Source organism: Fundulus heteroclitus, chromosome 1 (genome assembly GCF_011125445.2).
Source record: "Fundulus heteroclitus isolate FHET01 chromosome 1, MU-UCD_Fhet_4.1, whole genome shotgun sequence".
Classification (NCBI taxonomy): domain Eukaryota; kingdom Metazoa; phylum Chordata; class Actinopteri; order Cyprinodontiformes; family Fundulidae; genus Fundulus; species Fundulus heteroclitus.
Genome location: NC_046361.1, coordinates 32,965,663 through 32,984,450, shown reverse-complemented (window position 1 = coordinate 32,984,450; position 18,788 = coordinate 32,965,663). Strand labels below are relative to the sequence as shown.

At 42.9% G+C, this 18,788-nt stretch overlaps 1 protein-coding gene across 2 annotated transcripts; it reads right to left on the bottom strand.

The window, feature by feature from the left end:
* Positions 1-5,714: 5,714 nt before the first annotated feature.
* csrnp2 (cysteine-serine-rich nuclear protein 2) lies at positions 5,715-18,585 on the bottom strand. 2 transcript variants are annotated; one of them, XM_012875650.3, is made up of 5 exons: positions 17,771-18,585; positions 13,906-14,078; positions 13,522-13,784; positions 9,905-10,201; positions 5,715-8,180 (listed from the first exon to the last, which is right to left on the bottom strand). In XM_012875650.3, exons 2-5 carry the CDS (start codon positions 14,063-14,065, stop codon positions 7,278-7,280), a joined length of 1,623 nt encoding a protein of 540 aa, XP_012731104.2. In that variant the 5' UTR covers positions 14,066-14,078; positions 17,771-18,585; the 3' UTR covers positions 5,715-7,277. The 2 variants fall into 2 exon arrangements, with proteins under 2 accessions (XP_012731104.2, XP_021178725.2); XM_021323050.2 differs by having other exon boundaries at positions 18,327-18,585.
* Between the last annotated feature and the right edge of the window lie 203 nt (positions 18,586-18,788).

Below are 18,788 nucleotides of genomic sequence, written 5' to 3'. Positions count from 1 at the left end.
TACCTATGACACAGTTGTTCATGTTTTCTCTGAAATGGCATCTGTGTTTTTACCCATGAACACACATACCGAGGCTGGGGATTGTTTTCTACAGTCAGTCTGCCAGGAGTTACAGTTCAGGCAGTCCAATCTCAAAACAGCAACTAAAGATTGTAAAAAAAAAAAAAAAAAAAAAAAAAAAAAAAAAAAAAAAAAAAAAGAACAAAAAAACAAACAACAAAAGAAAATACGTTTGTCTCTGGTTAAATAAAACAACCAGTCCAGCATATGATCAGGAATAGGACAAAATGCAAAAACCTAGCAAAGCAAGACGAAGACTGAACAGTTAAGCCAAGAAATTGGAGACAAAAAAAGAACAAAAAGTGCCATGGTGTCATTGTTTTTAATCAAAAATATGCTCTAAAACCTACCAGGTTGAAAACAATTCAATTTGGGTTAGGCCCGGGTTAAATATAGACCAATCCAGTCCTGGCTGGGTTTAACACAATATGATTGTGTTTTTGATTGACACAGCATACCTGGTTAGGGTATCAAAAAAAAAATAGGTTAAAGTGACCCATTGTCTAACATTGAGTCTTTTAAATTAAACTGATTAGGATAAAAACATAAGATGTCTTATAAGTCCCAGCAACACTACTGTGGATATCAGCTTAAAAGCAAATTGAAAAAGCTGCTCAACAACTTTAAGAAGGGTCTTTAACTTCAAAATTTTACAATTTTCAACAAGCTATTTTATTTATATGTAAATAAAACCCATTTGACAGATGCTCATATTATTTCAAGTCAGACACAAACTTCTAGGTAGGATGAAAGTTTTTTAAATTTAAATCAGTCAGGGATATGTACGTTTTGGACTTAGCTGTCGGTCTGGATTGCCAAACCAAACATTTGATCAAAATCTTAACTTTTTCCTAGAAAGCAAACCTATTTTATTAGAGAAGACTCCATCCCCTTAAATAAAGAAAATAATTATTGGACAATGTTAAAAAAATAATTGGTTTGCTTTAAGAGGTGGGCTGTTACCTGTATTTTATCTCTAAACAGTCTGCATGTTCTGTTTTTGAGAATATAGATAACCGTAATGACCGCAGGTCAAGCTTTGGAAATGTGCTGTAAATATTTGCCAGACAGGAAAAAAAGGCCTGAAGACTGACTGAAAGATCAGAACATTTTAGTCTGGTTGTTTTATGTCTAAATAGCCTTTTTTGAAGACTAATGAGGCTCCTTCTAATCTCTTGCATTACAGTTTTGGCTGGTTTGGTAAAAACTTCCCAAAACAAACAGCAAAAACCCACCATTAGACTCAAATAAATAGCCCGGCAGTTTTTGCAGGTAGTTGCCACAGAGAAATCCCTTTCCACAGGGACCGAATCCTTGGTCCTGAGAACGAACCCTGTCGGGATATTAACTCAAATCATCGCTGAAATAGTTTAAATGAACACTCTGCACAGGAAGAAGCTGCCTTCATTAATAATGGCACTAAGCAGGATGGTCAATATGTTTTGTCTCATGTGTCCTCTTGGCTCTTAAAAGAAACCATGTGACCCAATGTGGTGAATTTATGCTGCCATCTAGTGTTTAGTGACTGTAGTAGAGCATTTAAGGTTCTCGTTTTCCACTGGGTGTGGTTTCATTGCACATCTTGTCAAAATTTACTCTATTTCAATACATTTACAGTGACTACATGTAGAGAATAAACATTATCTCAGTGTTTAAATATGCTAAAAAATATATATAACCATCTATATAATATAAGGAAAATCTAATTTGGTAAAGAAAATCAGTTTTGTGACCCACCGGGGACTGCAAAGCTATTATGCAGTGCTATTATAAATGATATCTGTGGAAATGGCTGGTTTGATCAAACAGCTGCAAGGCAAATGCAAACAAACCAAAAAACATAAAAAGAGAGAAAAGTAAATGACTCAATGCACACATGGGTGCTTGGTTTGAACATGTGGGCTGTGAGGGTTTGCAGAAGAAGGAAGCAACAGATTGAGGGTGATGCTTTAGAGCTGCATGAGTGGAAAACAAATGGTGGACAAAGACATTAGGCATTGAAAGGCATAAGTAAACATGATCAAATTGTTTTTTTTTTTAAATCAACATTTCAATGGGATTATGATGCAAAGCATTGTGGCAGAAAACACTGAAAGCTCTCTTTCTAAAAGCTAAAATACCAGCATGTCTCTATCTGTTGGGTTTTAGATTTATTTTTTTAATGCTAAGGAATAAAAACACTGGGGAAGAGAGGAATAGTTTCACTGCCAAGACACCGTTTAGAAATGTGTCCTTAACACCACCTTGGGTTATCCGGTCAGTCTGAGGTCCACTGGAAAAAAAAATCTGAAAGACTTGAAGAGGTTCTGTAAATGTGAAAGATTACAAGAAATTCTGGTTATCTAGTGAAATACTGGATGTGACCCAAAGAAAACACAGTCTCTACAGCAGGGGTCACCAACAAGGCACCCGCAGGCACCAGGTAGCCTCTAAGGACCACATGTGGTGCCCTGAAGCCTGTTCAAAAAATAGCAAAACCCTCCAGTGAGCTGCATCTAAAATGTTATTTTATTTAGTTGCTCTTCCTTTTTAATCATACTTGTATTTACATAGATTCAAAGTGATGAATGCATTAAAAAATGTATATATTACATAAAGTTAAGGTGAGCGCTGACTCTTATATGAAGCTGGTGATCCCTATTCTACAGTGAAGCATGGCAGTGGAAACATTAGGCTTTGGGGCCATTTATAAGGAATAAGGAAAACTTCACCACAGCGAGGAGCAAAATGGACAGAAACTTTTATTCTTAACTAGACCATTATAAAACGTAGGAAGGTCAATGGATGAGACCTTAAAAATGGTAGGAAACCAAGGAAGTAGTGGCTACAAAAGATGCAGATTAAAGTCGTGGATGGGACTGGGTGTGGGCTCGCCGGTCGCCCGGTAGATCTTAATCCAAGAAAATCTGTAAAATGGATTTGAAGCTTTGAGCCGGCAAGCAGGAGCCCACAAACCTGGTGGATTTAGTTTCCGTAAAGCGGAGCGGGTCAAAATCCCACGTGTGCAAAAACTGAAGCCCAACCTACAAGACATTTCTTTATGCAGTCAGTTCCAAGTAAGGTTAGCCGGGGGAATCACATATTTCACACGGCGACTTAACTTTTACTTTCATGTATGTGAAATGTTATGCATCGTTTTTGGTGACCCATTTGTCGCTCCCAGGATTAAAATGTTTGTGAGCGAGCAAGCTTATAAAATCTAATAATACGAGTAATAATTGTCTAATTTGAGTCACATTTGTAAACTATAAAAAGAGCAAAAGACAGAATAAACCACACTTTCTGCATCAAGTGTTTTACCTTTTTTTATTTTTGTATAAAAACTGTTATTTCCCCACTTTAGGCAACAAGAAGCATGAGAGTTATTCTCACAACTTGTATCATCAGTCTTCTCAACAATCACACACACACACACACACACACACACACCCCTTTCACACAGTTAAACACAGACAGTAGAGTTAATTTGGTACAGTGGTCCCAAACCTAAATCTATTAGCAGAAACCAAAGGACAAAAGCTCGACAATACTCAGCCTGCAATCATCATTACTTTAAACATTGTATTATTAAGTCACGCGAAACACAGGAGCCACGATAAATCTGCAGCCTGACGACAACTACAGGAGACTGCTTTTGTGAAAGCCTGATGGATGGCAGCGTCGCTTAATTTAGGTCTGAAAACCACCGCTTGGTTGCAGCTCTTAAACAGGATTATATCGAGACAATACAAAAAAAGGCTGAAGAAACACATCAGACAACGTCTACACAGCAGCGCATACTGTGTTAGGCGAGCCGTTGCCCGAAGCAACAGCGGGAATTTCAGGCAACAGAACAAAGGGCCGACTTTGTGTGAGAGCTGCCGGCTCACTTCCGCGGCTCCGGGATCTGCAGGCAGAGCTCAAAAAGAAAAGAAACCAGGAAAGAAGAAAAAAAAAAAAAAAAAAGTTACACCACTGTGTTCACACACTCAATCAGCGAGAAACGCCTCGGCTAAAAATCGTTCCTCCTCCCGGTTCACCACTGTAAATCTATAACATCAGCACCTTTTTTTAGGTTCAAGACACGCATTCTCGCCAAAACTAGAGGTCTAAACACAGTCCAAGAAACGACATCCACACGTGCATGCACACGGGTTTAAAACGCGCCTCGCTCTCAGACGTGGACGTACGACGGCAAAGTAGGCGAATTCACAGACACATTTTACACGCACAAAACCAGGCTGTAACTCTGATCCATAAATTAGTAACATCACATTGATTGGTGTAAGTACTTCTAGCTGCACATGTTGCAGTTTACTCTTGACTCGTTAAATGCTTGTTTTTAATTATTTCTTTTTTTCTTTTTTCTTTTTTACTCCCTGCAAATGTATTTAAACCCCTTGAACCTGTCCATGTTTTGTCTTGTTCCAACCACAACGTAAAAAAAAAAATAAAAAAAAATGAATAAATCTTAAAAGTGTGGTTTGCATTTGTGTGCATCCTCCTGTATACTGGCAACCACTAAATATATTGGGCCTGTGCGAAATGTTATCTCAGTATAACCCCAGCTGTTCTGCGGAGGCCTCAGAGGATTGTTGGAGAACATGAATAAACAAACAGCATCATGAGGACCAAGGAACACAGCAGATATATACAATTATACAATTATGGAGACGTTTAAATTAGGGCTAGGTCACAAACCAGGTTTGAAAGCGAGCTCCATCCGAAAACGTCTAATTATAGCTCCTACCTCCTCCTGTTCCTTGACCTTTTACTAGGTCAACAGCACGAACTCTAAGCTGGATAGGAAAGGAGCTTCAGACTGCTGTGCCGATTTCCTTTACCTCAAACTTCACAATGGCGACGGAAACGCACACGGATGATGTTGAGAGTCAAATCCAAGCCAACAGCCGTCCAAAAATGACCTAAAAAGGTGTGTGATCCCTTTCCTATCAGACAATTTTGTTCATTTTCGTGAGGCGGGCTGTGCTGATATGTCATGTCACGCAAAGGATTGTGGGATTCCATATAGCTCCTTAGCGACGTTAAGGGTCACCACGGGGTTCCTATGCTAAAGTAGCTGTGAGAGGAAGCATACAGGCTTTTTTTCCTGCCTCCTGACTGACTGACTGCACTATTCATACGGCACTTATGACAAACGCTGACTAGTATCTTTATCGAGTATGGACTCTAGCCAAAAGCAGAAGTGCATCGACGGTCGCCATGATAAGTGTCGTCCGAATAGTGCAGTCAGTCAGGAAGGAGGAAAAGAAGCCTTTATGCTCCCTCCCGCGGCTAGTTTTGCCAACAAAACCAGTAACTACCCTTACCGACGCTAAGAAGCCTTAATGTCTCCCACAAATCTTTGCGTGACATGACGTATGAGGACAGTCCCCTTGCAGAAAACAACAAAAATGTCCCGAGAGCAGAGAGCGCACACTTTGTAGCTCATTTTACGAAGGCTGTAGGCCCGGATTTGACTCCCATCATCCATGAGCGTTTCATTACGTAATGACGTCGGAGTTGAAGGTTGTCCGAATTCCTCCCCACAATAGAGTTCTTATTGTTGACCCTGTGAAAGGTCAAGTAAAAAGGGGCTAGAAGCTATTAAGGGTATTCAGAAGGAGCCTGCTTTAGCTAAAGAGTCCTTGCCCAAAAGAGGTTTTCGGATGCAGCAGGATAAAGCACAGAAACGGGTTGGTCAATGAGGCCCGTGACACAGAGCACCAGCATATCCATTGGGACGACGCGAATGACAAAAATCAACCATACTGTGGATGATCTGACGAGATCGTGCCTCAGAGAGGCTTTTCTTCAGGGTAACCCTAGAGGTCTTGAGGCTAGGAGTTGGGGGAAGAGGGGGAGGGGGGGGGGGGCAGCAGGGTAATGACCCTAAATATTCAATCAGTACTTTATTCAGTTTAATTCAAAAGATTTTTTTTCTAATTCAGAAGATATTGACAAGTCAAAGTCCAAACCTTATTTTAAATGAGAATCTGTGGTGAGACTTAAAATGGCTTTTCACAGACGTTCTCCACCCAAGCTGAGCTCGTGTTGATTTGCAAAGACAAAATTCTCAGTCAAAGAACACAAATATGCCGCACAACTTCCAGGATTTCTATCTGTAAAAACGTGTCTTTCATTTTCACAGTTATGCACTACTTTTTGCTCGTCAAGCACATAAAATCCCACAAAAAAAAAATCTGCAGTAATCTGTGGTTGAAACATGAGAAAAACAATGAAATGTTCCAGGGAAACGAATACTTTTGCGAGGTACTGTGATTTGGCTCGATTTATAGTCAGAACTTTCTTACACACACAAAAAAAAAAAGCATTTAAAAATCACTAAAAATTTATATTCTTGCATTTTATCATAACATGATATGACTGACTATAATGTAATAATGTAGCACTGTTAAAAGAAATAACTTTTCATTTCCTTCCCAAACTGCAGAGACGTTAAAACCAACAGCATCCAATTCACAAAAGACACAATAGTTCAAGAAACAACGTCAGTAAATTAGTTTTAAGTGACCTTTTGTCTCCGTTTGACTGCAGTTGTGCCGGCAGTCCAGAGTCAGCGACGGGAACAACTAATCCGCTGCCCTCTTGGTTTTTTTTTTTCCTTCATGTCTCTGAGCGGTGGCGCATTCACTTTCACAATGTGCGCACGAACAGAGCAGCTCTCCAGCAGGTTTGCGAAAGCTGCGCGTACAGAACGCAAAAACAAGTATTTCCAGGATCCTTCGGTGTGTGGTTAGCAGAGGGAAACCATCGCAGGCCGTGAATTTGGTGCGACTACAGCGTAAGGTTGGCGGTGCAGGGCGGGGGAAAACGGAGCCGGCAGCTACGCCGACGTCTTGCACGCAGTTAACAGTTTGTGTTCGCCGTTGACGGCTTTATACACCAAGCAAACGAAAGGCTTAAGTCAGCGTTTACGCTCCGTGTTTCTGGAGCCGTTTTAATGGTTTCCAAATAAGGCCGCGTTCAGCACCCCCAGCGGAACCTCCTCTGACGCTGCCTTTGTTTAAGTGCATCGCCGCCGCACCATGGGAGTGATCTTCATGTGCCTCCAGCACCTCTCCTCCTGTGTCATAACAACCCTTCTGCACATAACTTAATGTTGCTCACTATAAATGACCTATAGATGTTGGGGGATCGCGGTGATGAATGTGGAATATGCATTTTACTCATCTTAGATGACGCTATTGTGCAAAATATCTGCAAAGACGCTAATGCTAAACTTCGGCAGGCAGTGCAGCCGCTTCTTTCTCCCCGTCCTGGCCTTTTGCTGCCTTTTCGTCGGGGCCTGCGGGCCTCTCCTCCGCCTCGGTGCACGGATTGGTGCCGGTCGAGCATTCGCCCACGCTCCGTCTGCTGCCGCCGTCATCGTGCGCGTCCCCTTGGAAATCCTTGACTATTTCTCGGTTCTTCTGCGCGGGCTCGGCGCCGCCCGCGCTCTGCGGGGGCTCGTCCTGCTCGTCTTCCTCGGCTGCCGGCAGCGCCTCGAAGGCCTCGGGCTCTATGGTGCTGAGCTGGTAGTAGAGCAGAGACGTGGAGTCTTTGAGGAGCTCAGAGGGGCTCTCCTCCTGGGTGTCAGAGATGCACAGGACCGTGGCCCCCGTGGGAAACGGTCCCTGCAGGAGGATCTGATCCACAGCTGGAGCTTCTGCCGGCCCCGGCAGCAGGCAGAGCGGGTGCTCCGTCACCCCGCCGGAGCCCAGCTCCTGCTGCACCGCCTCCCCTTCGGCCTCCTCCCTCTCCCTCCGCTCCTGCTCCTCGGCGCTCTGCAGGTGCAGCACGGCCGTCTCGTTCTCGCGCTCCAGAATGTCCTGCTCCACCATGAGATCGTGCACCTCCTCCACCGACTGCACCTCGCTCTCCTCCAGCTCCGAGTCCAGGCCGATGCCCGAGGACAAGGTCGGGGACGTGGGGCACGTAGAGGAGGGCGAAGACGCGGGGTCGGCTTCGGTGTACGGCTCCCCGGGTCCTTGTATCGGCGGCCTCCTCTTCTCCACGTCCAGCTTCATTATGGTGTGCAGGTAGTGCGTTCGGACGCGCAGCGGGTTAAACTCGATGCGGCCCGCAGCGTTGCCGCAGCCGTCCCTTGAGCAGCCGCAGGGGAAAGACATTCGATCCACCTGAGGAACAAAGTACAAACTTGGTACGTTCCTTTTTTTATATATATTTAAATGACAAATTAACAGCAAATGTACATTACAAATGGAGCTTAAGCAAAAATACGTACGACAACTACTAAGATGTTATCTAAATTCTGTGTCGAGATTTGCAACAATTAAAACTGAAAGCAATAAGTAAAAAAAAATTTAAATAAAAAGGTGCCGTTGGCAAATATACAATTAAAATGTAGAAACTGTAACGTCTTAATGCATCCATGACAACTAAAATAGGAAGCAGCCAGTTGATCCGATCAAATGAAGCTATTTTGCACTGAGAACCATCAATCTGGATCTTCTGATCCAGTGGTGGACAACCCGGCAAGTTCCCCCCAAGGTCCAGACTCATAAATTATTTAAAAGCCAAACAACTCCATCTAAGGCTACGTTCACACGGCAGATCTTGATGCTAAATTGTGATTTTTTTTGCTGAAATCTGATTTTTTTTTGGAGGTGGCCATTCATACTATCTTTAAAAGCCACCGCCATCAGAGTTCTGTCTGAACGGCTCAAGACCACAAAGCGACCGCCACGCGCGGATAACAGGAGACGTCACAGAGCAGTGCACTGTTTACTAACGTAATGGTGAATGGAATTGTTTCTGGAAGGGATCGATAAAGTTTTGTTTGAAAAAAAAAAAAACTAAAGATACCGGCCAGCATCTCTCATTATCAGAAAGCTGTTGAGCAACGGGAGCCGACAATATAAAGACCACATCATAGTGAGACAAAATAAGGTAAGAAGAAAGCAGCACGGCTGTTAACAACGGTCTATGGAGCGCTAACTGCTGCTGTGGATGTGAAGTGAGAGACAGGAGAGTGACGTGAAAGACGAATAAAATGCGACATGTACGTTCAGACCGTGGATGCTTTTAAAAATATCTGATACGCATTCGAATTAGTAGCACATATGGAAATGGCACAAAGCTGATTTTTTTGGGGGGCCATTAAAAAGACAGATATGGGTCGCATATGGCCAAAAAGATCGGATTTTGTCTTTGCAGGTGAAGAAGCAGACTGAGGATGTTGTATCGTTCTCTCCATTTTTTTGTCCTCTTTCGTTCACCTTTTCTCCCTTTTTTTCTCTTCTACCTTCTAGTTTCAGTGTCCATATAACATGAAATATTCCCTGCATAAATTCTAATAAAGCTACTTGCATATATAAATCAAGCGGAGCACTATGGCGAAAGCAGTAAGGCTCCACTTGGGAAAATAAAATCTGTTGGGCTCTTTTTGGCATTAAGACAACAATTGTTATTGCCACATTGCCAGACAGGACACAAAAAATAAAGAAATAAATAAAAGTAATAAATAAATAAATAAGATGGGATTTGGGTCGCATTTCCCTGCAGTGTGAACGTCACCTTAGACTCGTCTCGGGCTTTGGTTTGAACTCTCAGTGTTCAACAACCATGTTTCACGCTGGTTGTTGCCGGGGTGCCGTGATCCATCACACACCAAAAGTGACATTTAGGTTCTCTTCTTGTTGCGCTTCCTTAAAAACCCATTTTGCCCCTTTTTTCTGTCACATAAAACCCACCAAGAAAACAACGAGGTACTTATCTGTGTCATCGAGTTAAATATTCCTCAGCTTTGCTAAACTGAAGCCATCTTTTAGTCAAGGATCCTCTGCAGCCTGCATGATTTTTCTTCATCTTGCAGCAGGTCCTCCTGGTCAAAAAGCCTTACCTGGCACTTAATGCCGGCCTGGCTGCAGCCGCAGTGGCGAGGGTCGCAGAACAAGCGGCAGTCGCAGCCACATTCCTCCCTGGAGAGGCGGATGGCTCTGAGCTCGGCCTTCTCCCGGGCGTCTATGCGCGCGATGCCGGAGGCTCGCAGGAGGGCTCGGCGCCGCTTCGTAGGAAGAGGCTGGAGGAAGAAACAGTCGTCCACCTCCACGGCGTCCACGTCGAGGTCCTCGTCCGACACGTCCTCTAGAGTCAGGAGGTCCGCCTGGGCGCACTCCACCGTGCCGTTCCTCGTCAGCTGTGGAGGAGAACGTGGAGCGGTGAGGAAAACGCTTTCCTCACTCAAAGTTAAAGGTGTAAATGTCAGACCTCCAGGTCAGCGTCAGCAGCAGTTTTGACAAAGGTCCATGAGGTCAGTAGGGCTGAACGATTTTGGAAAATAATCTAATTGCGATTTTTTTTCTTAATATTGCGATTTAATGCGATTTTTTTCCCCCAGTTTAATTTAGCATGTCTTTTTAAACATATACAAACAACAAATCATTTTGTTTCCTCGCTGTGCAGATTAGGTGCTAAAAGACCCGCAGCATCTAAACTCAGAGCAGAAATGATTGCGTTCTACCTACAATATATTTCAACCAAAATTGCAATTTTGACTTTTCTCTGCATTAACCACAAGCAACAAAAATGGCTTCTAAATAAAGATGTTTGTAAACAAGGACTATTTTAAACAAAAATGTTTAATGTTTCTATTAATCAGAATATTATCCAAGAGAACAGCTTTTAGTTGATTTGGATATCAACCCTTGTTGAACATAAAGTGCAACCAACAAGCAAGTCTATGTATTAAACTGATTGACCTGTACTTAATGCTGTGTATGATTATATAAACTCTAAAACAAGTAATAAAATTAGATTATCTCACTGCTGCAACTGTCTTCCCTTCCATGTGGAGGCAACCCAACTTTAAACGTTTTACCGACACCTAATGGACGTGTCTAATTCCCTAATTGTTACATAGCCAAAAATTGCAGACTCTGCGATTTGGAAATTGTTTTTTTTTTAAATCGCGATTATATTGAAAATGCGATTAATTGTTCAGCTCTAGAGGTCAGACCAGCTAATTGTGATTTCTCTTCCAAAGGACAACAGCACAAACATGTGAATAACTGTGCTGCAGATTCATTGATAGAGGGAGCAGGCTTGTACGCCAGAGAAATGGCCGAATATTATCCCATTTATTGATTCAGGCATTTGTCTTTCTCAGAACTCAAAAAAAGTGCATCACCTCTTCTTAGTTTTCATTTATTTAATAAATAGGAATAAAGAAATCTGATTTTCAAGTGCTTGACCTGCCAATCGAAGGAAAATCAGCTGGTTCCAATCTCCAGCCGATATATTGGTGCATTTCTACTTTTAATTAATGCCACAGCATGAACACAGACTATGTCACACGTGTCAAACTCAAGGCCCGCGGGCCAATTTATCCAATTTATTTAAGGCAATTTATCCGGCTCTCAAGATCATGTAATAACGTAGAGGCATATATCCTTTTACAGTGTATAAAGTGGCTGAAACTGTGCCTCCTATAGCGACTGCTGATTTTTTAAACTGTGAAGTGACAGCATCCTGCCACTAGATGTTTTCCCTCAACACATTAAAACAACCCAGAAATGTCCAAAACGAGAAAAAGTGTTGTTTTAAGTTTAACTCAGCCCAATATCGTTTTTTTTGCAGATAAACTGTATAAACTGGGAGTGAGGGTGCTACTTTTATGTTACTGTGCATTTTTTTTGTTTCAATTTTATGTGAACTGGAATGAAATTATGAAATGCTCTGTCTTCTCTAACCCCCAGTGGGTCGAGGCAGATGACCGCTCACACCGAGCCTGGTTCTGGTTCTGCTGGAGGTTTTCCTCCCTGTTTAAATGGGAGTTTTCCTCTCCACTGTCGCTTCATGCATGCTCAGTATGAGGGATTGGGATGAGGGAAAGCCATGGACAATGCAGACGACTCTCCATGGCTCTACGCTCTTTCAGGAGGAGTGAATGCTGCTTGTCAAGACTTTGATGTAATCAACTGGATTCCCTTATATAGGAAATGTTTGACCAATCTGTATAATCTGATTGAATTTGACTTTGGGAAGCGCCTTGAGATGACATGTTTCATGAATTGGCGCTATATAAATAAAATTGAATTGAAATCAAAAGTATTATCTATACACGTGCAACTGGCACTTTTAATGACTTCATGATGCCAAAGTAGCCCAATATAAAAATGAGTGTGACACCCCAGCTCTACGTTATATTATGGCAAGTTAGTTGTTATGAGATTTGTCAACACATACATTTTTACACTTCTGGTTCACAAACTGTTTTAAAAAAAAAACGTATTAAACGTATTTTTAGCATGTGAATGGGATCATCTCATGCTTTATTGAGTTAATAATACAAATAACATTGTTGCAGAGTTAAGTAATGGGGACTAAAGTGTTATTAAGATGGAAGAGTTTCTGTAATCCCCAAAGGCCATGGTGCCTTTTGGGAGTTTGTGTTGCAGTTTAGCCTCCAGCAGCAGAGCTGATGACATCACATGCAATGTCGGCGAGTAACGCAGGCGGAAACGTTCATGGTTCCATAAAGAGGAAAGAAAATAACGGTAATTAACTCTTTAAATAATACAGCTACCAAAGTATATCTCCGTAAAAAAAAAAAAGTCAAATCCAGCCCTTGGTTTCCAGGAACCTCATTACTAAGGGACAAAACCACCACAACTGAACAAATACACATATTTAGATCAAACCATTTGTGTGATAAATAATTGCTCATTTATTTCAATAATATGAATATTTATTTCAGTATTTACCAATTTCTTATTATTCCCATTTTCCTGCAACCGTCAGGATATTATTTAAACTGTTGATTAAATAGATGGTGAAACTGTAATAAATGCTTTTAACATTCATTTATGGACATTTTAATTAATAATTTTTCGAATGTTTCATTAGGATGTTTTTGAAATAATGAAAATATTTAAATAACTTATCTAATCAAGGACTTGTTATTTGTTATTAGAAACTTCCACATATTCCATATTCACTTTTTGAATTGAGAAAGCTTCCTGGAGAGGAAGCGAAACGTCTTCAACTACGGAAAACAAGTCCAGTTGTTTTGTTTTTTTTACTTTTTTTTGAATGACCATGACCTGGATGACTGAGAATCTTCACCAGCAAACTTTCACATAGAAAACTACCATATTCAGGCCTTTTCACAACTTAATTATAGAACTGTGGCACATTTAAACAAATACATCATTTAGAAATTACTTTTTGTATACATTTAGGCCATCTTTGGCTGATATTTAAATTTGCTTGATGAAAAAAATAAATAAAAAGACTGAATCTGTAAGGGGCAGAAACATTTCCACAGCACATTCCCGCCCACTGGCAGTTGGTCACTGAAGAGATAATCAAAGTTAAACGGTTCCTCTTCGCCGCTGGTCGTGATGTTTTGCCGGATTGGTGCGTGGCAGTTAACAACCTTTATCAGACATCTTTTTACTTTTTATTCGACGCAGCAGCATGTTTAAGAGTCTCGGGGGACGACGGGTCTGAACGTACCTTCATCTTGCGAGCGTTGAGCTTCTCCTGACGCAGGTGCTGGCGCAGCGTGTGCCTGTGGCTGCTCTCCTGCTCGCGTGCAAACTCGCCCAGCGTGTAGTGTCGGATGGAGGAGTGGTGACGGGCCATGCCCAGGGAGCTGCCCCCCTGGCTGGGCACGCTGGTGAAGCCCTGCCGCCGGGGGAAGTAGTACACCGTCACCACATCGAAGCGCACCCGCTTCCCCCCCGGCGACGGCCTAGGCTGCCTGAGGATGGAGGTGGCTGGAGGGGCGGCGGCGGGAAGCGGGAGGGAAAGAGACAAACGTTTAGGACGCCGGTTAATAAACATGGCTGCTCGGTTTGGAGCGGCTGCGTTTCTTTTTTTTTTTTTGCTGATGCTTACGCGTGAACGGTGCGCTGGAAGGTGGGTTGAGGCTGTCGCAGCTGTCGGCGCTGTCGCTGCTGGAGATGTCATCGTCCGAGTCCTTGGGTGTCGAGAACAGAGAGCCGCCGTCCACCTCTTCATATCTTCTTTTGAGGCTTAGGGACGGACCTGCCTCCATGGAAACCTGCTATCTGAGGGCGCAGATCAGCGCAAAGCCAGACAGGAGACGGGAAGGAAGGAAGAAAAAAAAAAAATTAGATACGTGTGAAGAGGCTTAAAGAGAGACAGAAAGGCTTCGGTATGCTTGAAGACTAAATATTTGCTGTTTTTAACCCAAGCGGGTCAAAGCGAACCTGAGTAACGTTCATTTTTATTGCTTTTGCAACCATAGAAACAAACAAAAAAAAACTGCACAATCCTGCTTCCTTTCATCTGTATTCCACCTCCATCATTTCATCTGTCTGCCCCCCCCACCCCCCACCACCCTGAACACCACACATTAAATCCCGTTCTGAAATCATCAAGCGTTGAGCTGTCACCATGGCAACTGGGCAAGCATGCTTTGCGCGGCGGGCCTTGAAGCAAGCGGCCTCCGTGGCGTTAACCCGCCTGATTCCGCGTTAGACGGCACGCACACGGCGAATATCGTCACAGCCGCAGCTCGGTCGGTGAATTAAAGCGCCTTGAGGTTTTTTTAGATTTGACAAAAGCTTTAGTACCGGTCCAAACGAGTGCACGCTCGCAATGGTTCGTCTGTGCATGGCCAAATTAATACAGCCCTGGAAGAAGAGCTGGGGTTTTTTTTAAAGCGGTGATGCCCAGGCCAAACATAGGTACCGGTATGAATATTTACAGACGGGCAGATGGACAGACGGATGCAAGCGAAGGAAGATGGACGGATGAATAAACAGATTGGTGGTTGGGTGGATAAACGGGCAGACGAGGAACAGATTGATGCATAGACGGATGAATAGATGCATGGCTGGTTAGATGCATTACCAGATGGGCAATGAGACTGACTGACATGTAGGATGACAGCTCTAAGCATTTAGGACTTTCAACTAGTGACAATCAACTAATAGCCGCTTGAATTACTGCTGGGCGTCAGATGTTAAGTTCAGCATTAGCCACTCTCAGGATAAGGTTATTTCTTACATTGCTTACAAGGATAGGGGGCAATTTAGCTTGCAGGGTACATTTTTTTCCCCCCTGACTGCTTGTGCCAACACCCCCACCGCCCCCAGTTCACGCCACCCTGGGCTATGAACCGTATCACCAGCACTTCAAAGTAAAAACCGTTGCCTGTAAAGTAATTCTGCCAGAGATTTGCAGTTCTTCCCCCTACAGGACTTCCTCTGAAATGCTCCACTAGGCAGGCAACATACCATAGAGAGCAACTGTCCACGTAGCTTTTAATATCGCTAATGAAAACATTAAATAGAAAGAAAACGAACAATTCCCACCCAAAAGAAGACATTTGCTTCTTGCGTATGTCGCATAGCAACATGAGGAGGTGTAAAATTAAAAAAGGGGAACAAATTAACTGCAGCTTGCAAAATACCTTTCAAATACCTTCTGGATGAAAATTTATTATGAGAATTAATTTACTTTTTGCTTGAGGATGGTGAATATAGACAGAAATGGAGATTATCACGTTATCTAACTACAACACCATGTAAGAGGGCTTTTAAAGATAAAGTACAGATGGTAGCGTCTGTGTGTGTGTCAGGGCAACATGTTTTTTAAAGGGGAGGGATCATTTGATTTGAGATAAAAAAATATATATATATATATATAAAAATTGCCAGTTGCACCTCAAATGAGTTTTATTATTACTGATTTTCATGTCTGGTCTTATTCGAGGGCCACGGTGCAGTTTAGATGTGTAGAATAATCTTGTTGTGCTGATTTATGCCACAAGCACATCAGAAGACCAGCCGTGATTAGAAGCAGTTTTAGTTCTGCTACTTCAGTTTCTTAAATGTTTGTATCTGTACAAATCTGATCCACCAGGATGAAAGCGGATGGTTAGTTTATGAAAAGTCACCGTTAGGACTCTTCTTCTGCTGCCATTCCTGTTGTTGAGCAGTATAATTTTTTCACAGCAGTGCCTCCTACCGTCTGGGATGAGAACTGCAGCCACTCCCCCACCCCCCACCCCCAATCTATTTTTTTTCTTCCTGCTGATACACCTGGATTTCCCCACCGTGGGACAATAAAGGATCATTCTATTCTAAGTAGTGTTGCGCCAATGCCATTTTTTGGCCCCCCGATACGATACCCGATACCTGGCTGTGCAGTATTGGCCGATACCATCTGTTTGAAATTGATGTGTGTGTGTATATACATGAAGAACTGCATACTATTTAGGGTAGTATAACTTTTTATTGCCTACCTGGAATGGGTGACAATAGTTTAATAAACTTTTGGCTCTCAAAGGCCAACATAGTGCAACATTCGTGAAATTATAACATGTATAATAGTAGTGCAACAGTAAGACAATAAAATTACATTAACAATTGAATAATCTCTTTTAAACCCTGAGTTTTGGCTCTCAAATGCCAAAATAGTGCAACTTTCATTAAAACTTATATAACATGTATAATACTAGTCGGGAGAGAGAAGGCTGCATTCAAGGGACATACAAACACCAAAATGGTATCTGTGCCTATTTGTTGGTACTCGCCGATACCGATACCACCATTTTAGTGCTGGATCGGGGCCCCGTCTGATACTGGTATCGGTATCGGTACAACACTAATTCTAAGTTTAATGTTTCCTATTTTTTTGGGTAATTGAAAGGCTATCATGTATTGCATAGGTTTTTATTATATTCTATTGACGTTCAATGCACTATCATTACAATGCAAGGGCTTTTTAATCTGCAACACTTCCAATATGGTTCCACCCCAATCAGGAAAAACTAAATTTCTGCCTAATCCTAAAAATGACATTAAGATTAATCTAAACAATGAATCCAAGTGAACTGTGGTTGACTCCAAACAGGGTCTGTAAAACAAAGTTTGGCTTTGATTACACTGTGATAAAACACCTAAAGACATTTTTTCAACCCTGCTTGGCATCAGGACCGCCTTCTTTTTAACATTAAAAAAACACACCATAGAAAGAACAGCGAAATTGGGACATGATTATTGAATTGATGACAGATTCGTGATCTGTGCAGCACTGCCTCCATTCTGGGAGTTCTGCAAGGAGGCACAGCATTAATAAAGAATGCATTGGAGGTGTTGCAGTGACTCCATGGATTGCAGTCCTCCATCACTCCGTCCCCCATCCACTCTGCTGACAAGCTGGGATCTGCATCAGGCGTGGGCATAAAGGACAGTAAAAGCCCCCCCCCCCAGCCCATCAAGGTGACCAAACATGCCATTAAGCAAGCAGGCTTTTAATGCGTGGCACCTGGTGTTACATCTAAGCAGTCCGTTCCGATTTGCAGCGCCGCACACACCGATTCATGCCATTAAAAAATGTACACATATATATATATATATATATAAATATATAAATCTAATCAACGCGAACGCTGCTCCACGACGCATCTGTGCGCACAAAGTGGTGCCCAGAGGCGCCATTCGTGCAGGAAGCCGCCGCTTTGAACGCGATAAGAGGCGGATTCTCCTGCATTAAAACCCGACCTGGGGTGTCTTTGGTGGAAGCTGGCCGCTGAGAGCTTTTCATCTAACCATGACTTGCAGTGTGCACACGATGAGGGCCAAAAACGCATTATCAACACACTTAGTGCGCCAGGGGAACTGCTCGGTCCCCCTCCATCACCATTTTAACCCCCCCCCTCTACACACACACACACACACACACACACAAAGGCAAAGCCCCCAATCTAAGAGACACCAAACCTCCTTACCTGGAGCAGAAAGAGGGACCCTTAATCCAGCAGCCTCGGAGCTCGTCTCTTTCCAATACGAGCTGCACATCAATCTTTTAACGCGCTGTTAGAGGCTTTTTTTTGTCATGTGCAAATAATAAAATAAAATAAAATTTAAAAAAAATACGATATCCCTGCAACAAAGTGGTCTGTCTGATTGTCAGTTTGCGACACTTCTCGGTCTCTCCGTGAGGTCACTTGGGTTGCAAGCTCATTGTTGTGCGCAGCGAAAGGTGGCGGCTGGCTGACAGGAGCGGCAGCTTTTATTCGGATGTGGCATAGCCCCGATTAAAGGACAGCCGAGAGGGGGGAAAGGGGGAAGAGGGGCGTCATCGGCTCGGCTGCGGGGTTATTTCCCGACATTTTTCCTCCCTTTTCGGTGCGGCGTGAAACAACGCACACAGCCCCGGACGTGTTATCCCCCTAATGTGAGGCTGGAGGTGATTATAATGGAGAAATCCGCTGACATTAGTGCTCGTTTTTTTTTTTCCTTTTATCGCTTCCAACAACCCCCCCTTTGGTTCTGTTTCCTCACCGGGACGGGGCTCGGTCGGCTGGGCTCACTTCGCAGTCTTCTCGCTTTAAAAAGAAAAAGAAAAAAACGAAAGAAAAAAACAACAAATAAATGAAACAAAACAGTTGGGGAGGGGAAGAAAAACGCAAAACAAAGCGCGGCTTGGTCTGTTGCGTTTGGTGCCAAATTGTTGGGAGAATTTCCGACGAGCAGACGCTTTTTTTTTCTCCTCCTCCCCCGGCTCGCCCCGGCCCCGCTTGCTACAATGTAACAATGGAGGAAGAAATTCTTTCCTGCAAACGTATTTATAGGCGTCGTGACGTCACAAACTCGCCCCGCGACGAGGCATGCTGGGAAATGAAGTGATTTTTGGATTCTCTTTGTTCACGTTATCTTTCTTTTTTTCTTTTTTCTTTTTTTTCCCCCTGATTTTACGCACAGAACGGCCCTTCTGAGTTGCACGCATAGATGTCATGGAGCTCA

What these genes read in the sequence shown, in the direction of transcription:
- csrnp2 (XM_012875650.3), bottom strand. Translation starts at nt 14,065, where the DNA reads ATGGAGGCAGGTCCGTCCCTAAGCCTCAAAAGAAGATATGAAGAGGTG. An exon ending in TTCCAGCGCACCGTTCACGC is followed by an intron (nt 13,785 to 13,905) that starts GTAAGCATCAGC and finishes CCGCCCCTCCAG; the next exon opens with CCACCTCCATCCTCAGGCAG. An exon ending in TCAACGCTCGCAAGATGAAG is followed by an intron (nt 10,202 to 13,521) that starts GTACGTTCAGAC and finishes TCTCCTCCACAG; the next exon opens with CTGACGAGGAACGGCACGGT.